We start from the raw sequence: 22,319 nt of genomic DNA on the forward strand, positions 1-22,319 counted from the left end.
CCCTAAATTTACATTATTTCATAAAATTTCGAAGTTTTTAATTTTATTTTTTCCTAAAAGTTTATTATTTTTAAAGATACTTACTTTAATAAAAAAAATAAAAAATTAAATAACAAATCGTGATCAGTTTAAATAATAATTTTTTTTAATTTTTTAATCATAAATCTTCTAAATAATATAGTGTAAACGGATTTTCATTTTTTTTCTCAACCATAACGTATTATTAGGGATGAAAATTCTGTCTGTCCTGATTCGGCGGTCATTTTTTTTAAAATAGAGGATTTAGATGAGTTTATTATAAATTTTTTAGACTTGTTCCGACCCATCATGGTATATTTACTAAAATATTTTTATATAATATATATAAGTTTGAGGATGAACAGTCCAACAGAAGTAAATTGTATGATTAAGTAATGTATAATTCGGGAAGATAACTTTTGCCGACTTGATTCCTCAGAGAGGGAATTGTGAGATAATTTTTCCGACTTGATTACCTTTGTCACAGTTATATACAATACCGAATCAATCCTTCTTCAAGCTTGTATGACTAAGTAAATTCTAAGCATTCAAAAGAGTAGTTAGGGTTAACACTTCCTTGAAAAGAAACCCAATGCGATTTTGCAATATGGAGTTGCATCACCCCAAGGTTTATCAACTGTCCTATGAATGATAAACCAACAGTTTCAGCATCAAAAGCAGCAGTAGGGACTAAAGGAGAAGCAGTTTGTTCGCTTGTGTCAGGAAGAAGTAGAACTGAATGTATGTTGACGTCTAACTGATTTGCAGGTCAGAACGAGCATGATTGTTAATAACCGCACTTGGTTCAAGTGGTGGAACATAACTATTAACCAAACCTGGCAAGTCTGCAGCTGTTGGAGGATGAATATAGCATGGTTCTGAAGCAAACCCGGGTGCTACTGGAATCATCGGTCCATTACTTTCTGATCGTTGATTGAGCATCCTTCCCTGTGAATATGACATATGATGTGGGGTCAACATGGATGGAAGATTTAAGGCTCCAAGGTGTGGGGCTGCTGCTCTAATGCCAACCCAGTTGCTTTGTACACCATGGATAGCGGAACTGGAATCCAGTGCAACAGCAGATGGCTGATGGTTAGTCATTTTCACAAGTGGAGCTGCACCTAGGCTTGTCAAGGATGGCTCAATTGGTGGCTCGAGCATTGAAATAGGTTGGTCAATCAATCGACCCATGAAATTGTCTACTACAAAAACAAAATGTTGTCAAACACAAGATGAAGGAAATAGCACCCCATATTGTTTTATATGCCCACAAAGATATTGTCTCAACACATTTGAGAATAAAAGTAAATTCATGCAAATATGCAATCATAACTGTAAAGATGAACGTATCTCCCTCTAATTTAAAAGGGCATGTGAAACTTTTAATGCTAAACTAGTTGCATCATGTTAGGGTTATATTAGAATTTTTGTGACCCGAATTCTATTTGAATTACACTTCTATCATTAGTTGTTGATTAAAAGTAGGAAATTTATAGTTATGGCCAGAATTCTTGTATCCCGTAGTTGCATCATGTTAGGGTTTCCATCACGCTCTTTACCTGGTAATCCAACAGCTTTGTCATTCAGATAAAACATCAGTGCTTCTGCCAATAAGTGATTTGAGTTAACTTTTCTGCAATAACTCTCAAAATCCTGTTCCTTTTGCTTGAATGCCATCTGAGCATTTTGAAGGAGCATGTCATACTTTTTATGTATTTCTTCTATCTCTTTATCACGCTCATACTTCAGCTGTAGTATCTGCTCAATGGGGAATAAGATGTGCAATGCCTCACATAATTTAGTTGACTAAAAGTGAAATTAAAAAATAAATAATTGAATTCATATCGAACAAACCTTATCTTCATGTATCTTCAAGGTTTGCTCTTTAAACTTTTGTATTTTCCCCAGCTCAATTCGAAGTGGGTTCAAGCAAGAAGGCTGCTGTGTCACGGGTCTCACTGTATTTAATTGACAGGGAAGCTCATTTGGAGATTGTAACAGGGTAGTTGATCTCCTTTGGTTCTCAAGGCATGTTTCATTTTCAAGCACAGATCTACTTTCAGATGGCTGCCGTGGCATCTCAACCAAATACATAGCCGGAGCACCCGATGGTTCATCCAGTGGAACCTCTAAGGATGGGTGGCTTGGAACCACAGCCTCTTGACTAAAAGCATGCTGATCGCCGCTGAGTTGATGCTCTACCTCAGGTGCAGGTATAGTGGATATATTGCTTTCAGAGGAAGATGACCTTACAGGAAGTTGACAGGAGAGGGTTGTCTGCCATTTGAGATTAGATCAGAACAATTAGTAAATAGAGGCACTATTTATCTTAAAATATATATGTTGGAACAGTAAACTTTTACATGACCAGAACTAAATGAGTATAATCTCTAGAGATATGTAACGCCTAATCATGACCTCAATTCACCAGTCGTTTTTCTCTCCCTGAGCATGGAGGAGGGAGGGGGAGGAGCATTGTTTATCAATGATTTTTTCCAAAAACTATATTGATGACTATTACTTTTTCTTTTTTTTCTTAATAGAGGGAGTTGGATAGAAGTACATAGAAAATTGAAGCATGCCAAATAAATCTAGTTATTGAACCTTTACTTACCTCTTGGCACAACAATGAATTTGATTCATTGGCGTTAACATCAGCCTCTACCAAGGATTCACCAGTTCCAGTAAACTCCAAAGTATTCAGGTTCCCAGGAAGATGAGTAGCTGCATTATCATGCTGACCAACCTTAGAAACGGTTACTCTTTCTGAGGTCACTGGTTCTGTTTCACCACTTCTTTCATGGGATTTGGCAGTATCGGTAGTCTTCATAAGGTCATTGCCTATACCCAACACTTTATATTGAGCTTGGGGAATTTCAGAAGGTTCTGATACAGATTTCTCATCTATCAGTCTAATAGGACTTTGGTGTTGTTGAGAATCTGATACAAGGACATGATCTTCAGGTTGACCACTGGAACAATCAAGCTCTGAATCAGATCCAAACTGATCAGCTACTATTTTCATATGTAGACTGGATATTTTCTTTTCTGTGAGAGATTCATCAGGATCGGGAGATGATGCACTTTTTACAGTTCCACTTTGATTACAGCTAATAAGAGTAGATGGTATAATTTTATGCACAATACTTTTGGGTTTTTTGAGAACTCTATTTGAACAATTTGACTTCTTGTAACCCTTTATTTTCTCAGAACACTGTGCCAACTTTGCAACACTCTGCAACTTGGAGTAAACATATTCTACCTCTTCATACCCACAATCCAAATTTAATTGTTGTTTTGCAAGTGCAATTGACTCTTTGTGATTCAGCTTATATTTCAACAAATCAGCAGCCGTCCAACACTACAAATTATAGGTAGTTTGTCAGCAAATATTATGCTCAACGAATATGAAACATGCTTGCAACAGGAAGCACACAGGCAATGAATGCAAAAACTCCTTAAGTTCAGCAAAATATGAAAAGAAGCAACTGATACAGAAAATTAGAGACATGAATAAGGAAAACAAGACACAAAAAGGGCGGAGACAAGAGTCCAAATGGGAAAAAGAAGCAAAAGACGGGTTTTTATAAGCTAAATGTTTGGGAAATTGTCAAGCGTTCCATCATTAACAGGCTCCTGTTTGGCAGCAAGGGTGGATTTTCTGAATATAATTTAAATAATCAGAGGATGAAATTCCTTACAGATTAAATGTAATCAATCAAAGGAAGCAGGAGGTTTGTTGAAAACTCTTAAAGAAAAGTACACATTATGGACCTTAACATTTTCAGGATGCAACACGTCCCTTTACAAAGTCAAAGTAAGAAGCAAACTAGAGAGAAAGAGACAAGATGCTTATATATAGGAAACATGTTGAATAATCATTCATACAAAAAGGGAAACATGTTAAACGAAGTTTCAGGATTATTCTAACCAGAGATATTTGATATGCCTGCAATGAAGAAACTGATTCGCAGGTGACATCATAATCTTGCATTATGTACTCAAGAAATGCCACTGCAGTGCCCCTGACATTCTCCTGCAGTTAAGGTCAATATGTAACTTTCCAAAACTCCATTAAATTTAGGGGGGGGGGGGAAGAAGCCTGCACTCCTACCTTTTAGATACAGGAAACTACAATGGCTAAATGTTCAGAGCCACATTTATTTACTTAATCTATTTGCCAGTCTGATTTGCATGATTTCTTTTTATTAATGAAAAAGGATATTTTGGGATTTGTATATACAGGGAAGATCATTTATTATAGGAAAACCTATATAAGCTATTTAAAACATAAGACCTTCTTCTCTCCAAGGGAGACACCGCAGCAGAAGACCTCTGTTAAAGTAAGATCTTTCAGGTTAGAATTCACACCAAAGAAACAATGGAATAATTCCAGGAACCCATACAAGACAGGCAAATAGTAATCCTTTTCGCTTATTATGATGTAAGCCATCTGCCAGATAGAAAAGTTAACCAGCTTTCAATCCCATTTTAAGACATTATTTTCAAACTCCGCTACCTTTCCCTTGTCCTACTCTGTAGGTATATCAGAGAAAATAGTGATGCAATTTATTTTAAATTGCCATTCCATTTCAGAAAAATATTCAATGACAAAAATTTGATTCATCCAAAGATTTTTTCCCCGTATATAAGATTCTTCATGTCAGCCTTTCCTTAACCTAGGGCAATAGGTGATCCAAGCAAATAATTGCAATACCAGAAGCAGCTTACACGGTGCTCTATATTGTGCATTAGAGACTACTAAAATTTAACAGATTTACATTTTGAGCTAATCATTGCTAGCATCCTCCTAACCTTAATCACCTTGGTACCAATTTTTTATGCTAACACAACATAGGATGGGAAAATATAATACTTAACAGAAGCAAAGAGGAAGTGTCCAGTTAAATAAAGAATTTCAACAATTACTTTTATTTCTGAAAATCTAACACGGAAGGTTAATGCAAATCTATATAAAATCTGTCAAGAAGAAATCTATATGAACAATATTAAAGTTATAGAGAGTGTACTGTACTGGGAGTAGCAGAACTTCACAAAGTTTTGAGATCCCAAGCTTCAGCAACAATTGATTGCTCTGCCACGTTATACATTTCATTTCTCAAAATCAAGTTCAGTTTAAATAGTCCTTTTAGCATCATTGAGCAAAGAAGGAACCACTAGTAATTATTTACCTGCTTTACATCTTTCCTACCATCTGTTGGGCAAGGAAAATTTTTCTCACTTGCGCTGTCAGAAGCAGCTGTGGACAGAAAGGTTAGCTTCAGAAAACTGAAAATGGACACCAAAGTTTTGATTTTTTTTTCTTGCAACAACCATATTGCTTTCATCATTTTCCACAAAACAGGAATCTTAACCCTTAAAACATTGAAAACCAACTAACATTGCAGAGGAATTTGTTCATACCAGCAAGCTTTCTTTTCTTGTTCACAAGAGTTACGTTTCTTTTGCCCTTGAGCTTCCATGTTGGATATGTATGATCATCGATGCTGTTGACTGCTATCTGGCTTTTCTTCACAACATCCCCATCTTCAGATTCAGATTTTGTAGGGGGGTTATCAAAATATTGAACCTTCTTTCGGTTTCTTGAAGATGACTTGGATAACAATTTCCATTGTGGACGCTTTCCTTCAAGAAGTTTTATCAAGGAAATCACGGATGATTGGTAGTTCATTGAACCTATCTCTTTTTCGCCAAATAAAGAAATATTTCCATCATAGACAACATTCAAAGGTACTTCTGTAATAAATGAACACTTGGCAGCGTGATTGCTTTCACCATTGCAAGGTAATTGGGTTAGCAACTCTAACAATACAGCATTCAGAAATGACTGTTCACAAGAAACATTTGAAACTGAGACCGACTTACTACAGTCATGAAAGTCATCAAGCTTATTTAATAGATGAGAAGCACACCAACTTAGCAATTTAAGGCAGCTGTTCCTACTTAGAGTTTGTATATTGCCATCTAGACTTGTACCATTCTTGGCAAGGATCAGAAATTTTTCTTCAACAGTAAAAGCTGAATACAAGCGGAACACTTTAAGCTGCTCAGATTGTGAACTAATCGAGATCCTGTGCAGGGCCTTTATGTCATTCTGCGGCTTACAATCACTATTAAACATAACGACAACATCGACTGCTGAAAGTTTAATGCTTGAAAGGCAAGCACGATCTTCAAGCAAAAGAAACTGTCTGCCACTTTCTTTAGTGTTAAACAAATTTACAACAGCTTTTTTCTTTGAAATGGCATATCCTCCACCATCAATGCGAACGTAAGAGTACTTACCAAATCTTTGACAGAGGAAGTCATCCAGAATATTTCCAACTGAGTCTCTTCCAGAACAACCAACTGCCTGCACATTATAAATTTTAAATGAAACCATTGGAAAGGTTAATTAAGAACACTAGGAAAATGAAATTAAGAAAGAAAAAATCAATAATAAGTATTAAACACAAATTTCATCCATAAAAAACCAAGCAGCCACCAATTCTCAAAATAACGAGTTACTTAACTTCCTGCAATCCAATTGCAACCCTAAACATTGACCTACAGAGGGAACATATGCTGACTACAAATCCTTAAAATCTTGAAATGGAAGTCATTAATATACTCATCTAGCAATTTGTTGTCGGGTTAAATGGCTCCATCAATTTTCAGGAAATGAAGTACATTCTACATCATCCATAAAAGGATTAATGAGGCAAATCCTAATCACGCACATGAAGCAATAGTTTATAAATTTAAACTATGAACTAGAAAGAAGTTTAGAATAATTGCTGATAAACACCCTCCAAATAAAATGTCATGATCCTGGCACAATCAAGGAAGCTTTTAATGTATGAAATTTTTTTTTGATAAGATTTGAAGGCCTCGTTAAAAACCACCTTCTTGATTAATGGAGCTCGTAGAAAAGCTCCTTAATTAGCGGAAGGAGGAAAAAGAGTGCCTTAGGATTTCATTAAACATAAGTAGAATTACAACAGAATTACAACTCAGCAATACACCCCTTACAAGAACCAGAAAACCAAATGACAACCGCAAACGATTAATGTATGAAACTTCAATGAATGAACTCTATGACCAACCTCTACCCCAGAAAAGTGCAATCTGGCAGTCTACCTGAAAAAGGATTAATACTCGTAGGCCCCTGGCTTTAGTCTCCAGAAGGATTTTATCAAGAATTTGCAGTTTTCCACTCACTTTGATTCCAACATCCAAATTCTCTTCTGCAGCGAGACCTTTTGTTGCAATAACTTGCAAAGATTGATCAAGAAGATATGGGTGATCACAGCACTGCAATAATAAAAAAGAACGAACATGGTATCATATTGTCCACAACAATAAGCACAGTAAATAATAATAGTAAATAACAAAGTGCAAAACAGCAGCTAACACTGACTGCCATAGTCTGGTTAAGCCAACCTTCCTAAACGAAATAATAAGCTCACGAAGAGCATCGACTTGATCAATTTTCAAGGATGAAGAAAGAAGGCTTGAGTTTGAAAGCACTGTATCACAATACTGCTCAAGTTGCAGATAAGAAAGCTGGACTGGAACCCAGTACTCAGCAAACCTAGAGGAGCTTGACTTGCACTCAAATGCAAAATAACGAGAAAATCTTTCTTTTAGTTTGCATACATCAGTATTGGAGTCAATCATCACATTATCACTGCTTAGCCCATGTCCAGAATCAAATATAGACAGCATACTCTGATAATCAGCTGAGCAATCCTGAAAATGTGAGCAGCAAATGAGTACATCTGAGATTCTAAAGAAAAGATTGGTTATACATTTAAATATACCTTGATTTTACCACTGACAAGAAGAAGCTTCATATCAGCTCTTAGACTTTTGATCTGTTCAAAATATCTAGACATTCCAGGCCTTTGGCACTCATCAATTACAATAGCTCCCCATCTTATGCACTTTAGCATTTCTAGGTCCTGAATGTAACCACACAAACAAATAAAAGCATTTCCTGTGATTATCTCCTTTATCCAAGAAAGTCCATTAGTTGTGACAAGAAATAATATGGAAAGGAGAATTTAAAAAAAGTACCTCGGCAACAACATTAGAAGCGGATAGAAGTATCTCAAACATAATAGAACCATTTTCATTGTAGAATTCCAAGGATCTGATACTACTCCGAACATCTTTGCACCCTTTATAAACTATTATATTGGCAGATGATGCCACATCTAAGAACTCAGATTCCCAAACAGAAAGAGTAGTTGACCTTGAGATTATCAGAAAAGGTCTTCGTGCGGATAATTGCAATGACAAGACAAATAAAATCACTTTTATAATCCGCTCCTGAAAAATGATGTTTAGTTGGTCATTACTTCCAATCATAATACATTTGTGTGCAGGTGCATGTGGGACCAGGTGTAAGGATCAGTGTGTGTCTGAGAGAGATAGGGAATCGGCAAATTTTAAGTTATATATGAACTCATATCCACCCAAGTAACACAAGATGGAGGGAAATGGAAACTCAGCCTATGATTTAAAGTATAAAATCGCAAAAGAAAATATCAACAACAATTGAGAGTGAAAGGAGCTTAGATGTGAAGTTAAACAATCATCTACCTGATCCACATGATTATCATAGACAACAGCATTCTTATTTTTGCGCCGATGCGCAAGAAGCTTATTGACATAACTCAGATAATGGTCATAGTCTCCAGATGGAACTCCAAAAGCCAACTTTGATAGCTCAATAAAGCTGCATTTCTCCTTCTGCAGAATCAGCAAATTGTTTTCAGTAAATCCTAAATGCAAAACTAGAATATTCAAACAATTTAAGGCCTGATACAGAATAACAAACATCACCAGTAACGAAATAGGTAAGTGTACACAAACACAAAATGATGTTATGGAGTGAAACACAAGCTCATATGTCTAAAGAACAGCGGCATACTGCCAAAGAATAAGACATTTTAGGCCTGGTATAGAGCAATAACCATGATAAGAATCAAGCAGGCATGAATATTAAACAAACATGCACAAAGTCTTACTTTGCATGAGTTCATTTAACCAACAACAGATTTTAACTGTCCGAGAGTAAACATACAAAAATTGACTTCATTGAAGGTCTTTTATTAGACTTGAATGAAGTTAAAGTAAGCTAAATGGGCATTTATAGTCCTCTTCCATACTCGAAATTGAAGTTTTTATAAACTATTCTCTCCACCCTTGATTAATTACGCCTTGATTTGTGTGGACAAATGATTTTAATTGAAATAAAGTATTCGTCTCAAACACCAACACTTGATCATGCAATTCACAAAGTAATTCAAGATTCAACTTCTTCCACTCAAATAACCAGATCCTGATGACTACCAGAGACAGAAGAGGTTTTTTCAAGTCAGTTGCCTACTAGGAAGTTACATAAAGCACAAGCTCAAAGTGCGCCAATCACACTAGAAAAGCATGCTCATGTTATTACTTTATTATCCTGCTTTTCAGAAACCCTAACGACCCAGGAACCTCAATGAAAGATATAGTCAACATCTTTTTTTTTTTTTGATAGAATTTGGAGATCTCATTAAAAACTCCCTTCATATTCTTCCACATACTGAGAAGTATGTTGTAGAACATTGGAAGGGAGAAAAGAGTACCTCATATTTTATTAAATAGAATACCAAGTACATGAGGTAACACCAAACCCACATACGGGAATAAACACCAATACAAACCATATTACCTAGAAATCTTACATCGTCAAACAAAAAGCCCCTAAAACAATAACCCCATTTGTAAAATACACCTCAAGATGTAAGATAACATAGCCAAAAAAACCAACAATTACAACCACAAACTTAAAAACGCCTCTGAATACAGCTGCCGAACAATCACAATCCAATTGGAGGATCAAGTTCTAAAGATATATCGCAATCTTCGGGAACCCAAGAATTAGGTTTGAAGGAAGGATCAACTTCATGCACCAAGATTTTGAATAAATGATCCCCGACCTTCAACTCAAACAACTCATTAATTCTCCCTTGAGCATTTGTGAGTATTTGGATTTTCGCCCGATCAAAAGACGAAGGAAACTCACAACTGTTATCAATTGCTATTAACTTGCCCCACTTAGTAGCTATGTTTTTGAAAGTATCCCAATTCCAAGCGTGAAAAGGAATACCTTCGCAAACTAGCCAAACACGCCGGCTCTCTACCATAAGGCTCTCAGACCAAGTTTCCACTTTGGAAAACCATTTTGCAAGAGTCTCTAACTTATCATCCTTTACGTTTCTCAACGAATTAGAATCTTCAAAAACCATTAGAACTACATTTCCAGCAGCTCTCATAAGTGTGAAACCCGCTAGTCCTTTGGCTTGTATTTGGTTAGCAAGATTACCAATCTTGATAAAGTTCTTGCACCACCCCACAAGACAATTACTTAACACGTGAAGTTTCTCTTCGTCCACAACTCCCTCAACTTCACAGTGTTTAATCCTCGGAATCTCTTCCATCCCAGACTTACGTTGAACAACCTTCGAGGACTTTCGCCAGTAAGACTGTCGGGGTTTATATTTAGCCAAAGAGACTCTAATTCTGCTGTCGTAAATATGAACGCCATTCATGCTTGAAATCGCTTTCCTTGCTTCTTCAATAGTTGCAAAGCGAATGAACCCAAAGCGGCCTCCTTTCGAATTCTTTTTGTTAGGAATGAATGCATCAATAACATGACCGTAAGTGCTAAATAAAGATTCGAGTCTCTTCCAATGGATCTTCTCCGGTAGGTTCTCAATGAATAACGAGATGTATCCACTTCTACACCTATTACTACCATTTGTATGACCTTCCTTCCACCAATTTTGATAACCATTTCTTCTCCCTCTCGCTACTTCAGAAGATTTTTCATTGGAGTACCCCTTCGTGATCTTTTTTATTCCATGGTGATCATCAGCTTCAGAACGGGCTGGTTTTGCCTTTGCTGAAGGAAGCATCTCAGTTCTAAAATTCCCACCTTGTGAAGGAGATCTTCCATTTACGTCATTCCTTACAGCATGTGATTGACAGTCTAAAGATGCTTTAGCTGAGCAATTTTCCAAACGCCTGGATGATAAAGGACTTTCACTTGACCTCACAGAATTACCTCTTAACAATCAATATGGAAGGATCTTAGAAGTAATTAAGTTCTGTAACCTAATTGATAGCATCCGATCCCATCTAGCTGTTATACAATTTTTACCATCCCGAATTGAGGATAAAATTAAATTTTAAATTCCAATCAAATGACCAAACCAACAAGCACATAGAGAAACCAAAGATCAGAACAAAAGTGGAGGGAGCAGGGAAAATTTTCTAGCATTATCTACATTTAAAACCACTCATAACCAAGAGAGAGATGGCATTGCAACAGCTATCAAGCAAAGCAAATCCCAAAAAACTTTACTCCAAGTTCACAATGATTTCCCCATAATTAATTCGACTAGCTTCTGCATTCCAATTCACATACTTTTACTTAGTAAGACCTATGAACTAGTTATAGAAAAAAAGGCTCAGACATGGAAAGGCATTGTATGAAAGAAAACATGTAGCATTATCTAAGACCTAAGAGAAGGACAAAAAATATGCAACAAGTAAATAAGTACAATTTTAATCTAATGTCAGTTTTTATATATTTAGTAGCACCTCCTCTTCTTCAGATTTGGAAGACAATCCTTCCGACATTTGGTGCCGAATTTCAAAATCTCTTATGAGCTTCATAGATTCAGATGACATCATAAATGAAGAACTCTCCAACTCCCATGTAGCGTGCTCATAACCAAGGCCGGTCCATTTCACTAGCCACTCATAAGTGCAATCTAAATCATTGTCACCAGAATTTGTAGGAAACAATAACTTTCTCTTCTGCAAGAAACGATTTGGAATAGTCCATTCTGATTTCCACCTGATCGCCTGAAAAAAATACCCCCCACACGTTGCACAAGGAAAGGGAACACATTAGTATTGTTCTTTCCACAAAACTAGGAAAAATATGCATCTCATTCTCCATTTGTGACCATTGAAGTTAAAGATGAAAAACTACTAGGAACCTGATTTCTTCTATTATATTCTGTAACAAATGTGGAAGCCTCAGACTGCAGCTCTTTTTCAGGAATCCAGCGGTTGTGAACATGAGCTAGACCTCGGTACTTTACCAAGTATTGTTTCTCGCTCTGCATTTCTAACACCATAGAACCAACAAATCATTGCAGAAATTGAATTCTTACACGTACTGTATCAACTAATTATAAATGTGGAGAGTAATGCATGGTACCTTTAGCATCAGAAATGACCTCTCTAGCATCCCAAATGGACATTACTTCAGAAACAGAGTGCACTCCAAGTTCTTTCTTCTTTTCAACACACCAAATACAGTGCCAAAATCCAGGAGGATAATTACTAAGAGCAGGAACAAGACATGAAGGGTGGTACTTTCTTTTGCACCCTTTCCCAACACAAGACCTGAAATTTAACAATTGTGATTCAACATTACTAAGATGCAGTTGAAATATAGCCAGAAGATACACTTATGAAAGGAAAGATAACACAATAATTTTAAAACCAATTAACTGTAAAAATGTGAGAATAAAACCCCAATAAAGCGGAACACTTTGCATGAACCAAGACTAAATTTTACAAAACAATTGTATTATATTAACTAATCAAAATAGTTTAGAAAGGATTAAGAAAAAGATAAGAAGGTTATAGAGGGGAGGGATAGGCAGCACTTAGGAACAAGAAAATGTTACATTAAAGAAAAGAAAAATAAATTTTAGCAGCCATCTGCATTTATCACTCTGCTCAAATAATCCATGACCAAACTGCAAAAGATTGCAAGATGAATATAAAGAAAACCATTCAATAAAAACCATCCAGCATATTCACCTCCCCCGATTGGGACCATTCACATGCAACCCAATAAGATATCAAGAAGAGACTAACTGCAATGAATTACTCACAAAAGCTTTCCCCCACGCATACAGGTCAAACATACACTATGTCCATCGCCAGTTAAAATTTCAAACTGAGATTCTTTGTCTAACACATCACTGGTTCGTTCTTCAGTTTGATCCATATTAAGCTCAGTAAGTGATTCCTTTCCATCCTGGCATAATGGATAAGAAATAGGAAGAATAATGAACTTTAAGCAAATTGAGCCAGCAGAAATGTCAATGGAGAGAAAATTTTGAGGGGAACAAAAGATAATTAGAAAACTAAAGAAGTTAACAAAAATTGCTCTGTATAAGGACGTCTTACATACAAGTTAGTACCTCTATTTTAGCACTTGCATCAGTTAAAACAGTCCAAAGAAATTTGCAAGAAAAAAAAATATTTGTAAAATACACAAAAATGAATATGATTTCTTTAAGGATCTCATTCCTCGTGTTATTGCATACAAATCATTCACCATTAAGAACTTCTAAAAGCAAAAGGTTCTTTCAGAATTGCTTAAACATCTACAAAAAGCTCTTACTTTGAAGCTAAACACCATACAGGTACAGCATGCAAGCAACACAAATGGAAAGCTGGGCACCACCAATTGTAAAATATAAGGTATTTATGATGTGAAAAAAGAAAAGAAGAAACATAGAAGTTGAAAACTTTGAAGCAGATCTACCTGAGTAGGAAAGGCAGCATGCAATCTGTTCCCTGGTTCTGCATTCCCAGAGTAACATTGTTGTGCCGAATCAAAATCCACCCTTCAAATGTAAAGAGAATATTAATAATCACCGATTGCCACCAATCTATGAAAAAATGTCTATAAATTATCATCATCAAGTTTCTCAAAAATTATACACATACATTAACAATACTGGTGAACTTTTAAGACAACAAATCAACCAAAATGGAAGTAGCCAAACTAACAAAATGAAGCATAGGGATTTAATTTAAGCAATTTAAAGTAAGATGAACAATAAATGCTTTAAGAAAAGTGAAGGATATATGATGGCCGCCTGTTAAACACAGTTCCCCTTTTATTACCAACAAAAAATGAAGACAGACAGATAGAGCTTGTAGATACGGCCCTTGTAGAATACTTGCATGATTTGCATCTATCCTAAATTTTGCAGTATTATAATACCTTTCCCATCACTAGCAATGGAACAAAAAATATGGTTTTGCATCCTCTGATGATGTAAGCAATAAGTACAAAACAAGTTGCATATTTCAGAAATAGAAAGTAATTAACAAGATTACCTCCGCCTTTTAGAGCATGAAAGATTACCCTCGACGACTGCCCCCTTGACTTTCTTGCAAGCCTCAGAATTATTGCCACTCTGTTTCCTATGGGACCCTGAAGAAGATTACCAAGTTAAAGAACAGATAATGGTAGGCAAATTAGCTATCTTAGAAAAATAAAGATTCCTTTCCATTTGTAATGTCTATATGTAGAGAACTGAGATCATCAGTACACACCAATGGAATTCAATGAGCTAACAACTACAAATATCGTTTTTTCTTTTGAAAAGGAAAATGTTACCTGACACCTTATCTTTTCTAACTCTTGATCCCAGCCATTCTCTGTAACTACGAGCATCACATTTCATCCTATTAGAAGTATCAGTTTCAGGGTCTGCAACCTGCTTCTTTATGGAGTTTCTATCACGTGGTATAAATACTTCCTGAGAACTCACCAACTCAACTTTCTCATAGCGAAATGAGCCTGAAAGTTTTTCACCCATCTTTGAGACAGATAGACATGAAAAGTGACCATCCTTTTTGACCGACATAGGCTTCTCAAATCTTTTAGCGGGTCCACTATTCAAAGGGCCTGGTGAAGTCAGTTTGTTTAAAGAAATTTCAATGGTCGAACTCCTTGAGCAATTTGAATCCTTCATGGCCGAGGCCAAGGAAGTCATAGCATTGTCGTTAATAGAAGCAATTTTTTAATTGTCTGCGCCATTACCTTCGACATTGGTACCAGATAAACCACCACTACTTTCCATGACCATGACTGCAAACATAAATTGAACAAAATGAGATCAAGAATCAAGTTTAAAAGAATAGAAAAAAAAGGAAATACAAACAGAAAGTAAAAGAGAAAGTTCTTCTTCAAGGCTATCTGATTTCTCTTTCCAAGTTCTTTTCCAAACTCCTCCATAACACTCAACTATAAAATTAATACCACTCTTAACCAAATCAACCTAAAATGCTTTATTTCAACTTAGAAAGCTGTATTTTTTTAAATATGGAATGCATGCATTGTTCTTCTTTTAAATGTTCACTGAAAAACTAAAACCGAGACGTTCTATTTATCACTTAAACCGGATCCTAGATGGTTTAAAAGCTAAATAAATGCTAATGCCACAACAGAAAACGCAGATTTAAAAAAAAACGAAGTTAGAAAAATTCGAAAGGAACTTACGGCGATTGGTATGGCTTTTCGAGCATTAACACAGGAAATTCTCACACTAAAAAGAAGTGCGAAATGATTTCCGACAGAAAATAGAGGAAATTTCTTATGTTTGATTTGCTGCCTTGTGTGAAAATAATTGAGGGTTTATATAAACTGTAGAGATCTTGACAATGGCAGACGCACAGACACTGTATTTTTTTTTTCTTTTTGAAAATCGCACAGACAATGTACGAAAACACGGGGGTGTTGTTTTTTTATAGGAGGAAAAATATATTTTTTGTTGTAGTCTTAAATGCTGCCACGTGTGCAAGTACTCAATAAGTTAGACTTCATAGTTCATATAAAAGTGATTGCCTATTATATTTAAAATTGCCTTTTGTTTTAAAAAATATTATTAAAAAGTGATTGCCTATTATATTTAAAATTGCCTTTTGTTTTAAAAAAATATATTAAAAATAAGTATCTAATAATATTATTTTTATTCTGAAATTTTTATTTTTTAAAAAAGTAAAAATATTATTTTAAAAGAAATTTAGAAACTTTCGTCGTGACCTCTCTTCCCTTATCTCTTTCCCTCGCGTTCCTTCTCTCGTCTTCTCTACTTTCTCTCCCTTCATATTTCCTTCTCATTAGGAACTCCAACGACAAATGAATAAAGAATCATCGAAATCATCAACGAGGAAAGGAATCATGGTGTTGCAATCATCTTTTTTTTAATGCACTTCTCGCTTGAATTATGGGGTTTAATTGCTGGGTGTTTCAACAGTTAGATGTTGTCGAGATTTTAATTGATTGACGACTGTTGTGGTGGTCGCTGATAGCGAAATGATTAAAATTAAGTTTTTTTAGATTTTTTATTTTTTATAATTTAATTTTTTTGGATTTTTTATAAAAATAATAATTGTTAAGTATTTTTTTAAATATTTTTTTTGAAATTTTATAGGACTAACCCGTGTCAAATAATAAATAAATTTAATGACAATTACAATTCAAATACTTAAAAATATAACGAAAAAGACGTTAAATATCAATTTTTAACGAAAATTATTTTAGGTATTAAAATTTAATGACACATATAATTTATTCACTTTTTATATATTAAGCATATAATTATTTGGCGGTAATTAAGCTTGACTTATGTTCAATCGTTTCTTACTAATTTTCGTATATGCTGCTTATGGCCATGTCACACCGTGAATACAAAATAAAGGTACACTTCAAATATATATTTTGTTTTTAAGTTAGGTTGTTTTTTTAAGACAAATGAGTAATATTATAATTTATATTTTTTTAAAAGGCACTTATTTATTAATTGGATATATAACAGAGTAAAAAAATACACTCAATTAATTGTACTATTGGGGATTATTTTACAAGTTTAATTTTTTATATTTTATGATTCATGATTCAATTAATTTAGAGTTTAGAATTAAGATTTTATAAAATATAAATTTTAATTATTAATTGGGTAAATTATAGAGTTAGTCACTTTTGTTTTAGTTTTATAAATGTATGGTCACTTGATTCAAAAAACATAATTTGTAGTCACTTTTGTTTTGTTTTAATTAAGATGTGGTTACTGAAATGTTTGATGACGTGAAAGGGTTTAATTTTTACTACCTCTGAACTTTTGATAAAATACTAATTACGGACTATTTTATAAATTCAAAGAAATTTAGGGATAAAATTTTAGTTTACCCTTTTTTTTATATGTTTTCTTCCCCAAAAACACTAATTTTTCATTTAACCAACAATCTTCAAACTAGGTTCAGTCCCCTTTGCGCAGAAAAACCAAGGATCAACTGTTTTATTTATTCATCGACAGCCCTATCAAGGGCAGTACATTCATCTGCATCCTTGACATCATACTTAGCTCCAGCTCTCAATAGCTCTTCGATTTTCGGCTTGTCGCCTTTCGATGCAGCCAACATTAATAAGATGTCTACTGGGTGGATGTTTTGGTTCAAAAGAGCTTCCATTTTATCGTACGTGTCTTCGACAGCAAGCATCCTCGTGTAGTTAAAGCACTGCAAACAAAATAGCTTCATCAATGGAAGAAACAAAGAGCTTTTGCATACATGTATGGATCTATTAACAATCATTCAATAAGTTCATTCATTTTCAATCCTGCATACATGTTTGTAATGACAATATCATAATGAAATCATCTAAAACCATAAAATCAAACATGTTTCGTACACTTCAATTAACCAAATCAAAGAAAAAAATAAAGAGGCATTTGAAGTAGTAACCACTGATGAATGGTGATTGGCGACGTGGGTTTAGGTATGAGAGAGTCACGACTTTAGAAAAGATGGAGGTTTGCGGAGTAAGAAGATGGGGTTGGAGAAGAAAACATATAAAAAAAATGGTAAATTAGAACGGTCCCTGAGTTGTTTTGAATTTATAAAATGATCCCTAATTAGTATTTTATCTAAAATTCAAAAATCAATGTTTCAGTGACCACATCTTAATTAAAACAAAACAACAATGACTACGAATTATGTTTCTTGGATCGAGTGACCATACATTTATAAAATTGAAACAAATGTGAACAATTATGTAGTTTACCCTTTTTAATTTTACTAAACTTGAATCACCCAAATTCAAACACAAATTACGGTGAGAGAGAGAGATGAGGGAAGGAGAACTTTTGCATACATGTATGAATCTATTACCAATCATTCAATAAGTTCATTCATTTTCAATACTCCATGTCTGTAATGACAATATCATAATGAAATCATCTAAAATCATAAAACCAAACATGTTTCCTACACTTCAATTAACCAGATCAAAGAAAAAATGAAGAGGCGTTTAGACTTCTTCGTCTCCGATCACCCAAATTCAAACACAAATTATCAGAGGGAGGGAGGGAGAAGAGGGAGGGAGAAGAGGGAGGGAGGGAGAGAGAAAGAGATAATGTTTGCATACATGTACGAATCTATTACCAATAATTCAATAAGTTCATTCATTTTCAATCCTCCATGCATGTCTGTAATGACAATATCATAATGAAATCATCTAAAATCATAAAACCAAACATGTTTCCTATACTTCAATTAACCAGATCAAAGAAAAAATAAAGAGGCATTTAGACTTCTTCGTCTCCGATTGACAGTGGTTTGAACTTCTTCATTCGTTGACAATGGTGTTTGAAGTAGTTTCCACTGATAAATGGCGGCCATCGGCGTGGGTTTAGGTTTGTGAGGGTCACGATTTTAAAGAAGAGGGAGGTGTGCGGAGCAAAAAGATGGTGTTGGGTAGAAAACATATAAAAATTGGATAAATTAGAACTTTGTCCATGAATTATTTTGAATTTATAAAATGGTCTCTAATTAGTATTTTATCTAAAATTTAGGGGTTAAAGTAAAAAAATTAAACTCTTTTATTAACGTTTCACATCATCAAACTAATAGAATTTAATATTTCAGTGATCACATCTTAATTAAAACAAAACAAAAAAGATTGTGGATTATGTTTTTTAAATCGAGTCATCAAACTAAACTTGAATCATCCAAATTCAAACACAAATTATCATTATCGAAAATGGTTAGACAACATCTTGAATTAATCAACCCGTTTTGTGTTATTATCACATTAAATAACCATTGGATGCAATGTTTCACCAACTATAAGAAAAAAAAATATGGGTAAAAAATATTTTTACAAATTGTATGAATTTTATTTAAAAATAATTATATGAGTAGAAGCCAAATGACAGGGGTGTGCATATAGATCTTGTCTTCATCATTAAATACGATGAAATAAATATATGTTTAAAATTCTATATTTAAACATTTAAAAAAATGCATATTTAAACAATGTAATATTTAAGAATCTCAGGATTAAGTTTATTGATTTTGAATTGTAAAATATACATTTAATTATAAATGTTTTTTTATATAAATTTAAGATAAATACAAGGTAGTATTTGTTTAAATAATCTCAATCATTTAATAATGAATAATCATATCCTTATATACACATTATTCAAATCCAACACCTCAAAAGATAACAACATATCTCTTAATAATTGAGATCACTTTATTTGTGATTCGTGCTTAAAAATGTCTTTGTTAAATGAAAATATCCCCATAAAAAATTTAGTCTTTTCTTAATTTATCTTACTTTTTAAAGCATGAAATTGAAGAAAATTAAATGGAAACTAAAAAATATTTTTTTAAATGTTATTATTACTATTTTGTATTAGTGTATTTTTAATAATATAAAATGATTTTAAGTAAGATATGTTCAAAATATTAATTAATTATAATAATGTATATATTTTTTACAAACACAAATATTTGAATTTAGATTATTTAGAAAGAAAAATATTTTCTTTTATTAATAAGATCAATTAATAGATTTATTTTGCATTAATGTATTAAAATGTCCCTTTAATTATCTTTTTTATTTTTAAATTTATTATAGGAAATTTTATCCAAAAATCATCCAAAAAATTAACAAACACCGATTTGGTTCCGTTTATCGAAAACGTACCAAACTAACACCTTTTCTGACAAAATAGGGGGAGGCTCGTTGCATGAACGCGCCTTGTTGAGTTGGAAATAAGGCGCGTTGCAGGGGACACTTTTCAACTGAATTGGAGCCACTTGGGAAGGCACATTCCAGGAGGCGCGCCTTTGCAGGATTTTCGTGCCACGTGGGAAGGTGTGTTGCATGGTGCGCGTCTTTCATCCCGTCTATTACTCCCGTACATGATTATCGCCTAAACCCCTCCTTCTCTCCCTAATCAAGAAAGATATTTTACTCACTTGAAGTAAAAAAATAAAAAAATAATCGAGTCTTTTACTTCCAAAGCTTGAGTTTTTTTGCTAAAATAGCAACTATTCTTACAGTTGTTTATTATGATTGCAAATCTTTAAGCATGTCTTTTAAAAATACATTCAACTCAACGAGTTGAAGTTGAAAATAGAAAGAAAGGTTAAACTCGAAAGTAATAGAAGAATATCTTCATTATATTATAAAATATCAGTAGCATGCGCAAGGTTTCATCTAAGCGATGATGTCAATCTTGTTGGTATGATTGAGACATACACTATCATTCTATATCTAATGTCGATTTGTTTGTAGAATTCATTGGTCTCGACTTTGCTCGTATGGTTAAAGATGATGCTTCCAGCTCGAGTATCCCACCAACTAAGAAAATGATGAAGAAACAAAGGTAGATGATAGAGTCCCGGAAGCATGGTACCAATTTGTACGTAACGACAACAAGAAAAAACATGGACAATTGAAGAAACGAATATTACTTCTGACAAGTCTACTAATTACGAGGATTAAAACATCATAAAGAATAGTGGAATGTTTATGATTTTATTACTTTTTAAGGTGTGTATAAGGTTTATTATATTTATGTCCTTAACATAATATGTTAGGTTTATTGTTTTATGTCCTTAATGTAATGTTTATGGTTTGAGATTTAATGTATTGTTTATGGTTAAATGTATTACAATCTCAGCTTTAATTTAATTAGTTATACCAAGAAAAAAATCTATTACAATATTACTTTCACAATTCTAAAAACAATAAAAGCAATTTTTAAAAATGTTATCACACAAGCAATATGTTTCTAGAATTCTTTCGATGTACGAAATGATATAATTCGAGAGATAGTAAAGATGGTGATGCTTCTAAAATGCATAATCTCTTTTTGCTTCATCATTAGATGCATTAGGTGAAGAGTGTGTATCCTTCATAGATATAATTAGTTCCCGAAAGAGACATGTTATATCTACATATAATTGACTGAAGTATGCATATAAATCTGACATAAAGGAAAGACTAATTTCACAAGAAGCGCTTTTACATTTTTTAAAGAATCTTTATCATGTCATAGTGTCTCGTCCCATCAAACATAATGGGATTGACGTGAATAGTGCCCCTACTATGAACATCATATTTGCATATAATTAACTGACGTATGTACAAAAAATATGACAAAATGGAAATGCTCGTTCCATAAGAAGCATTTTTTCTTTTTCAAAGAATCTCTGTCATGTCATCGTGTCTATATATTCATTTTAATACTCAACAACTCATACTCTCAAACTATCAAACTCTATTTTCTCTGAAACTTTAAAACTCTCAAAATGGGTCGTAATTTTATTGTTGTTTATTATGATAGACAAATTCGACAATCTGAAAAGGGAGTTATTTTCGAATCAGATTATTATATCCCTTTAACATTCAAGAGAAATAGCACTCTTGAGGAGTTAACCACAAAAAATTCCTTAAAATCACAAGCTATTATAGAAATGTATTTAAACGACTTATTTTTGTTTGGGTCAACTTTTTACCAAGTTCGGGGAACAAGATCTTACTTGGATGCAAAACGATCATGTTTATCACCCAATATTAGTAGTAGATCTACAAAAAAAAGTTACAACATCAAATGGAACGTAGGTAACAAATTTTTCTTGCACCCGTGAATTATTTCATGTCATAGAAATGGCACGACCTCTTTAAGGGATTGAATCTAACTCTTTTAGAGTTAATCTACAGTAAATGTAATGTGATTGTAGGGTTTTTCAAGCTCTAAAGTATCTATGCTCCCATGTCATAGTTGCTTGCTTACATTCTCATTTGGACTATAAAAGTTATATTTATCTCGTATACCAACTTTCACAAGTATTCAATGTATATGAATTTGAGTTTTCTCCATAGGTAATGAAAAAGACCCAAATGAGATTCAGACTTGACTTACAATTATACCAGATTCGTTGTTATTAAGGGAGTCAGGTCGTCCAAAATCTACTCGAATTCATTGAGATATGAATATTCGAGAGACATAAAAAAACAAAAGATGTGAACATTGTAGAACCTAGGTCACAACAATAAAAAAAATGTTGATTTCTTTTATCATCACTTAATCGTTGACCATTACTTATGTAATGGTATTTTC

The 22,319-nt window shown here is 33.8% G+C and overlaps 2 protein-coding genes across 3 annotated transcripts; both read right to left on the bottom strand.

Moving 5' to 3' along the window:
- Window positions 1–474: 474 nt before the first annotated feature.
- Window positions 475–15,595, bottom strand: LOC120128894. Of its 2 annotated transcripts, none has more exons than XM_039146503.1 (21): window positions 15,401–15,595; window positions 14,516–14,989; window positions 14,233–14,329; window positions 13,652–13,733; window positions 12,993–13,138; window positions 12,308–12,495; window positions 12,084–12,214; window positions 11,680–11,946; window positions 8,629–8,778; window positions 8,101–8,355; window positions 7,845–7,985; window positions 7,465–7,773; window positions 7,162–7,335; window positions 5,446–6,394; window positions 5,214–5,281; window positions 5,057–5,116; window positions 3,953–4,057; window positions 2,636–3,382; window positions 1,876–2,298; window positions 1,581–1,779; window positions 475–1,220 (listed from the first exon to the last, which is right to left on the bottom strand). In XM_039146503.1, the coding sequence occupies exons 2-21, from the start codon at window positions 14,892–14,894 to the stop codon at window positions 772–774; spliced, it is 5,319 nt and encodes a 1,772-aa protein (XP_039002434.1). In that variant the 5' UTR covers window positions 14,895–14,989; window positions 15,401–15,595; the 3' UTR covers window positions 475–771. The 2 variants fall into 2 exon arrangements, with proteins under 2 accessions (XP_039002434.1, XP_039002433.1); XM_039146502.1 differs by having other exon boundaries at window positions 475–1,223.
- Window positions 15,596–17,202: 1,607 nt separating this feature from the next.
- On the bottom strand, window positions 17,203–20,092 carry LOC120128627 (protein LHCP TRANSLOCATION DEFECT-like). Its single transcript, XM_039146280.1, has 2 exons — window positions 19,895–20,092; window positions 17,203–17,418 (listed from the first exon to the last, which is right to left on the bottom strand). The coding sequence occupies exons 1-2, from the start codon at window positions 20,090–20,092 to the stop codon at window positions 17,203–17,205; spliced, it is 414 nt and encodes a 137-aa protein (XP_039002211.1).
- Between the last annotated feature and the right edge of the window lie 2,227 nt (window positions 20,093–22,319).

The sequence above is a fragment of the Hibiscus syriacus genome, unplaced genomic scaffold (assembly GCF_006381635.1).
Source record: "Hibiscus syriacus cultivar Baekdansim isolate YM2019G1 unplaced genomic scaffold, ASM638163v2 tig00110482_pilon, whole genome shotgun sequence".
NCBI classification, from domain to species: Eukaryota; Viridiplantae; Streptophyta; class Magnoliopsida; order Malvales; family Malvaceae; genus Hibiscus; species Hibiscus syriacus.

What these genes read in the sequence shown, in the direction of transcription:
- LOC120128894 (XM_039146502.1), bottom strand. Translation starts at nt 14,894, where the DNA reads ATGACTTCCTTGGCCTCGGCCATGAAGGATTCAAATTGCTCAAGGAGT. An exon ending in CCAAATCTGAAGAAGAGGAG is followed by an intron (nt 8,779 to 11,679) that starts GTGCTACTAAAT and finishes CTGATTCTGCAG; the next exon opens with AAGGAGAAATGCAGCTTTAT. An exon ending in TTGTCAGTGGTAAAATCAAG is followed by an intron (nt 7,774 to 7,844) that starts GTATATTTAAAT and finishes TCACATTTTCAG; the next exon opens with GATTGCTCAGCTGATTATCA.
- LOC120128627 (XM_039146280.1), bottom strand. Translation starts at nt 20,092, where the DNA reads ATGAAAGACGCGCACCATGCAACACACCTTCCCACGTGGCACGAAAAT. An exon ending in TCAGAAAAGGTGTTAGTTTG is followed by an intron (nt 17,419 to 19,894) that starts GTACGTTTTCGA and finishes TTTTGTTTGCAG; the next exon opens with TGCTTTAACTACACGAGGAT.